Source organism: Oratosquilla oratoria, chromosome 5, assembly GCF_046742065.1.
Source record: "Oratosquilla oratoria isolate Oo_2021 chromosome 5, ASM4674206v1, whole genome shotgun sequence".
Taxonomy (NCBI): Eukaryota; Metazoa; Arthropoda; class Malacostraca; order Stomatopoda; family Squillidae; genus Oratosquilla; species Oratosquilla oratoria.
In genome coordinates, this window is record NC_134781.1 from 22,147,078 (window position 1) to 22,154,313 (window position 7,236).

General features: G+C 41.2%; 1 protein-coding gene across 2 annotated transcripts in view; it reads right to left on the reverse strand.

Annotated features, from left to right (window-relative positions):
- Positions 1 to 1,545: 1,545 nt before the first annotated feature.
- The window catches only part of LOC143025402 (peroxisomal sarcosine oxidase-like), a 31,010-nt gene continuing 25,319 nt past the window's right edge, over positions 1,546 to 7,236 (reverse strand). The window contains exons 7-11 of one of the 2 annotated variants that reach the window (XR_012966388.1): positions 4,645 to 4,777; positions 4,038 to 4,187; positions 2,290 to 2,365; positions 1,739 to 2,046; positions 1,550 to 1,680 (exon numbers count right to left, since the gene is read on the reverse strand). Coding sequence is in view for 1 of the 2 variants with exons in the window: in XM_076185027.1 (XP_076041142.1) it covers positions 1,922 to 2,046; positions 2,290 to 2,365; positions 4,038 to 4,187; positions 4,645 to 4,777 (484 nt within the window). In the remaining variant the exon portion in view is untranslated. Of the gene's footprint in view, positions 2,047 to 2,289; positions 2,366 to 4,037; positions 4,188 to 4,644; positions 4,778 to 7,236 lie in introns of both variants that reach the window. The other variant, XM_076185027.1, reaches the window with a different exon arrangement.

Sequence of the window (7,236 nt, forward strand, 5' to 3'; positions counted from 1 at the left end):
CTCCTGCCTTGCTGATGTAGCTTCAGCAGGAGTGCTAGGATGGAGGTCAGAAGGCATTGTCGCTGGGCTGTGTCGATTTTAAGCTGCCTAGCAGAGACTGTGAATCCGTGTGGATCACTACAGGACCAGCTCGAGATATTAGAGCATGCTCTAACGCTCCTTGGACCGCTATGGCCTCAGCTTGGAGAGTGGACGCATGATCAGATACTGTCCTGCCGAAGGTCAAACCATCCGTCACAATAGCAGCCCCCGCACTACGGGGCCTGTTGGGGTCTACGGAGCCATCCATATAATAGACCGCCATTCCAGGTTCCGACAGTGCGCGGATTCCTTGTAGGGCCTGCGCTCGTACTCTTTCCTGATCACATAACTTCTTACTGGGAAGCTTTGTGACAACGAAGGTTGCAGGTATCGACAGCCATGGTGGTGGGGACTTTAACTCTAGGTGAGGAGAGTCCCTACCCTTCTCAAGGAGAGCACTGGTGAGCCTGAAGGAGTCCAGGAGCCCAGCCGCCTGAGATAGCCAGGTAGTGCAGCGCCTTCTTTTCGTTACGCCAGTCATGGTATCAGTATCCGCCATGGCGGTACTGATAACACTAAGTGCTGTCTCGTTACGGTTATGAGCGAGAAAAAAAAAGTAAATATCTAAGGGGGAGGGGGGCGGGCGCTTACGAGCGCGTTGGCACTATGTCGCTTAACGCACGAAACCTGTCTATCTCGCAACAATTATCGAATACGAGGCCCGAGTGCGCCTGGACGCGCGAGACCGGGCTTATCTTGATGAAGGGTTTCCCCTTCTCCCGTCGTAAAGGCAATTTTAAAAAACCGCACGGGCTATGCCAATCGTACAGGGCGAGATTCCACGAGAAGGGGGAATTAGCTCGGGTAGCAGTACTTTCGATGAAATTAGTATGGTTTGGCACCTCAAACAGAGCTAGTGACTAGGGTGAAGAGAAACACGAGAAACTATCAGTTATAACACTGCTGATTAATTGAGTCAATCTGTTTATTTGAGGAGCTGTTGATGACAATGCTACTCTCATGTCATCAATGGCTTTCATTCGGTTTCTGGCTACATTGCAACTAAATTCTCCTTCCCTCTCCTCCCTCTCTCCCTCGGTGTACGCACATACATACACACATGCATAGCATTCTCTCTCTCATACACACACAATTTACAAAATGAAATTTAATTGAATTTTCAACTATCAGATATTATAAATTATTTACCTCTTCCTATATAATCCATTATACCAATGGAGTAAATGTACCCCTGGTTGAGAATCACAGTCTTAGTGTGTGTTTGGGGGAGGGGGGGGCACACTCGAATGCTCCCATTACTTCCATCCTCTATTTCTAAGTGCCATTTGTGCGGTTGTCTCTTTTTACCCTTGGTAGTTTCAAGAAGGGGAAAACATTGACAAAGGATACGAATGACACCCATTGTTCAGTGCACTTTTTATTGTAAACATTTTCTTTTATCACCCTCAAGTCCTGTGCCGCAAGTCAGCTGAATGAAATTGATTAACGTAATCCATATCCAATTCTGCAAGGTGCCTCTTAAGATTTAAGTTTTTGGCAGACATGGTTTCAACCTCACCACTTCTTTTGTGCCTAAGGAGTCCAAATCTCAGGGGGAAATACACGTTTTATACCCAGTATTCTGTTATCTGGAAGGACCTCAGAAGTATTCTGTTATCTGGAAGGACCTCAGAAGTATTCTGTTTTCTGGAAGGACCTCAGAAGAATGGAAGACCATTATCTAAGAAAGCTGCTGTACCTCAACCATATCTTTAATCGGGGACCTTAAGAGTGTCTTATTTCCTGGAAGGACTCTGGAAAGACAAAATTAGGACCACAGAAAGAAGAATCCAGGAAGGTTCACAGAAGGAAGGAGGTAGATGTAGAGTCCACAGGGGCTCTACATCTTGGAACGAGCCTGAAACCTCTTGGGCGAGAAGAAGGAGAGGTCGAACTTGGGAGGAAGGTTCAGTGCCATCCGGTAGAGTGCCTCTCCAACAGTAGGTGCCACTTTAAAACCCATGCCTGCCAAGAAGAAGTCTATTACTCCACAGAAAAGAAAAATATGGGGTTTCCAGAGTAATGAACTTGATGAAAATCCAATAATAACCGTCAAAGTTACTTTCAAGGCTAATCCTAACAAGGCTATACAAGTTGATTTCTATCATAGACACGATCCAGGGACCCGTGTCAGACCAAATGCAGATGAAAGTTTTGATGAGTTTTGAAGAGAGTTTTGTAAAATTACCTGTTAAGAAAATAATTCACCTGAAAATCCGGAAGCATAGACAATATTCCTATGATTGGGAAGGTGATCAACGACCATCTCCTCGTCTGGTGTCCTCTGAAATCAAATAAAAACATAGACCAAAAGTGTTTGTACGCTTATCCAATGTACAGTCCTCATATCCACCGATTGGCGTTCGGGATCATGCAAACAGTGTTGTTCCAAACCCTTTTTTTCCTGCCTAGGTATGGATTCAATTGTCTTTTACTGGATTGCACTTTCATTACATCATACATTTTTAATTTTTCCACTTTGCATTCTTAAGCTCCTCCCGATTTACATAGAGGCCCTCCCACTTTGCACAGAAACCCATCCCACTTGGCACAAAAGCCCCTCCCACTTTGCACAGAAGCCCCTCCCACTCTGCACAGAGGACCCTCCCGCTTGGCAGAGGCCCCTTCCACTTGACACAGAGGTGCCTCCCATTTTACACAGAGGTCCCTCCCACTTTTCACAGAGGCCTCTCCCACTTTGCACAGAGGCCCCTCCCATTTTACTCAGAGCACCCCTCCATTTCATTACCAACTCTGGAACAAAGAAGGGAAAGAGGAGACTTACTAACTATCTATAGAATAATGAAAGGAATGGAAATCTTAGATAAAAATGACTTATTGAAATGGGATAATTACAGAAAAGATTTGAAAAAAACAGCTTCCCACACAGAGTGATAGATACTTGGAACAAATTGGAGAAAGAAACAGTGTGTGCAAACACTCTTCAAGATTTTAAGAAAAAAATTGATGTTGAGAAATACAAAGACGGGTCACACGAGCATAGCTCCCTTCCCGTATAATAGGTAAATACAACTAGGTAAATAAATACACACACACACACACACACACACACACACACACACACACACACACACACACACACACACACACACACACACACTCGGTGGCGCGGTGGTAGAGCACTGGACTGGGAAGTACGGTGCGTGCTCGCAGTACCCAGTTCGAATCCTGCCCAGGGCCGAAATTATTTCGGTATCGCTATGCTTCGGGTCGTTACTCTGACTCTCGTGGGCGGGGCGGGCGGGGCGGGGCGGGCGGAGTTTGGGGTGTGTGTGTGAAAGGTCATAGCATTACCCATAGATCGGTCATACGAGCTCTGAGCTCTCCTCCGAGAGGGAAATAGCTGTCGATCACGAGTCCAACACGTGATCCAAAGACCAAGGTGAATACACACACACACACACACACACACAAAGAGCAGCGACAAAGATGGTGCCTATACTGACAAACCTGACATACGAACAAATATTGGAAAAATTACATCTGTCACCATTGGAACAGAGAAGAGAAAGAAGCGATTTGTTGACCATTTTCAGAATTATGAAAGGGATGGAAATTTTCGACAGAGACGACTTATTAAAGTGGGACTGAGGACAAACAAGAGGACACGAAAAGAAACTAAAGAAAGACAGCTACAGAAGAGACCTAAAAAAGAATAGTTTCCCACATAGAGTGATTGATGTGTGTAACAAACTGAACGGAGAAACAGTGAATGCTAAAACTATACACGATTTTAAGAATAAACTGGATGCGGAGAGATACGAAAACGGGTCACTACGAGGATAGCTCTCGTCCCGTAAAATACAACTAGGTAAATACACACACACACACACACACACACACACACACACACACACACACACACACACACACACACACACACACACACACACACACACACACACACACACACTTTCCATAGAATTGCCTCCCACCTGATAGATGCACCATTCCTCGATGGCGCATTTGGGATCCACTCCCGGAAAGACCTTTTTAATATACTTGGTCACCTTTTCCCTCAGGAAGGACACGTCTACGAACTCCCTGTTATCGGGATCTACTTCCTTGGAGGCGTGGAGACCGATCTGGAAGAGAGAATGGTAAGACCAGTTGCGTTCACAAATATTCTCTGACCTTCAGGTTTGACCTGAAATGTAGGAATTCAAATTCTTTGGGAGGTCTCAGCCTTAGCTCTTCTACACATGTGGGGCTCCACTGAGAAATCTTAGAAACAGAAATTCACCAAAAAATGAACGAGCAAGTTAGGGAATAAATATATTGGTAAATAGATAAATTAATGAATGAGTGCATGGATGGATGAATGAATGAATGAATAAAAGAGTAAGTAAATAGGTACACAGATAACTAAATTTTGAATATTTAGGTAGATAAACCAAGATGAATAGATAAAGATATAGATAAACAAATAAATGACAAAGTCAAATACACCAATAATAACAAATAAATGAAACAATACGAAATAAAATATAAGTCCATTGAAAGATTTCAAGAACATCGTAGACAGCACAGACCCACACTCACCTTCAGGTAGCCTGGATATTCGATGGAAGGCAGCATATAGTAGTAAGCGTTCTGGACGCTGATGTCAACGAATGAGAAGGAAGGTAACTTCGGGTCTTTGATCTTCCAGAATAGGGCAGCCGTTTTCCCGGCCCTGGAAGAACCGGCCCAGTCAGAAACCCACAACGAAACACCGCCTCCGTACAGGGCTCCGACAAGGATGCCCCGGGGCTGTGGGACTTTTGGTGGAAAGAAGGTCAAACAAATTCCTCCTAATGTACTTTTAATGCATGATTTATTTATCATGAGTTGTGTGTATGAATGATGTGTGTATAAACGTTGTTTTGTGGATGAATGTTACATGTGAATCGTGCTAGTGACCATCAGATGTGGAAGGTGGTGGTAGTGGTGGTGTGTGGAGAGGGGGGGGGGCGGCACTTACCTATGTCGGGGCCCTGCCCCCGTACACTCATCTCCTCGCGTCTTCAGGAGTGCGAAGTACAACATCGAACGAGGGTTTCATTGCGGACATTTCGAACTCGATTCTTGACGCAAAGATTATACGAATATACCACTCTTCTTGTCGATACAGCTATGTTTACAGAAATTACGTTTCTTATACGAGTGATGCTTTGCGTAGACATATCAAGTCTTCAACAGCGAAAGATATGTTTGGAGAATTTTTATGCATCATGAATCGGGTTCATTTGTCCGCATTTGAGTGGTGAGAGCGTTTTTTTTTTAGTTATCGGAATATGTGTTTGTTTATGTACTATGATGGTAACCTAACTACTAAAACTCAGGAAAATTCAAATGCCCTCAGTTCCTATTCACCCCTCCACCTGAAATATACATGTATATATATATATATATATATATATATATATATATATATATATATATATATATATATATATATACAGACGCTCCTCTACTTACGTTCATTCGTTTTACGTTTTTTCGATTTTACGTTTGAACCGACTGTAATTTTTTTTTTTTTAGTAAATTTCTTAGTTTAGCGCGCTCTCCGTAGTTCAAACGATACTTACGCATGACGCTGCGTCCATTGTTTACATGGCACAAACGTTATAAGTATTTCCATGCGTATGTTAAGTTTACAGGTAGGAATATTGCAGAGGACATTACATAATAAAACTCTACGGGAATGAAACATACAAAATAGGATTAACCGAACATTTCGGTTAATCGGACATTTCTAATCCTCCTTGGAGTTCGTATAAGTGGAAGTTTACTGTATTTTACAATGTTATGTGTATAATTAATGATTTAGGGGTGTTTTATAAGATACGGTAATAGAATTTACGGATGTATAGTGCAGTATGAACGGTCATACATTACTAGAACGTACAGTAACAACTTACGTTCATTTTCAACTTACGTTCAGCCGTTCGGAACGTAACTAAAACGTAAGTTGAGGAGCGTCTGTATATATATATATATATATATATATATATATATATATATATTGCAGAAACCACAAGGAAATTGAAGTCGGAATACTGAACGTTTTCGTCTATTACGACATCTGAGGATGTAATAGACGAAAACGTTCAGTATTCCGACTTTAATTTCCCTGTGGTTTCTGCAATATTTTTTCGCCACGCGTTATTGTGATTATTTTTGCAATATATATATATATATATAAATATATATATATATAAAGATATGTATGTATATATATATGTATATATACATATGTATACATATATGTATATATATATATATATATATATATATATATATATATATATATGCAATAAAAACACTAGGTACGTGTGTTCACCAGTGCGTAAGTAACCACTAGGAAAACTAAACTAACTATACACATATATAAACTTTTGAAAAGCATGGACCCCAATTGCCCATTTTGAACAATAACAGTCCTAGTTTTGCCCTTTTGAAGAATAATGGTCCCATGTAAGAAAATATATGTATATATATAAACACACACATACATAAATGAAATGGTTAGGTTAGGTTTGGTTAGGCTAAGTTTGGTTAGGTTTGGTTAGGTAGATCTTTTGAACAATAGGGGTCCCAGTTTTGCCCTTTTGAAGAATAGGGACCCCAAATCAAACTGAACCCCTGTTCTTCAGAAGCTCCTATGTATATACTGTATATATATATATATATATATATATATATATATATATATATATATATATACTGTATATATATATATGTATGTATGATGTATGTATTCGTAAATAGCTGGATTCCAGGAACCATTTTTGGAAGAAAGTATACGCTGGACTTGTCGTTTGCCATTTATTCCGACGTTTCGAACCCTGTTCGGGGTTCGTCTTCAGAGTGATACAGTGGTACCAATAGGAAATATATATAAAGGGGGTCTCCCTCGTGTACTGGGACAGGTAACCCCGGTAACCGTTACATTTCAGAAACAAACAAAAGTAGAACACTCAATCACCGACTGTACATATCGCAAAGATTAGACATGGTAGAACCCGAAAATAATTCCAAATGGAACCCCATAACACATAATTCACACAATACCATCGGTATCAGAACTAGCAAATGCAATCTTTATACTTCAAACATATGAACCTGCTTCACATTAATGCGAAGATCCAG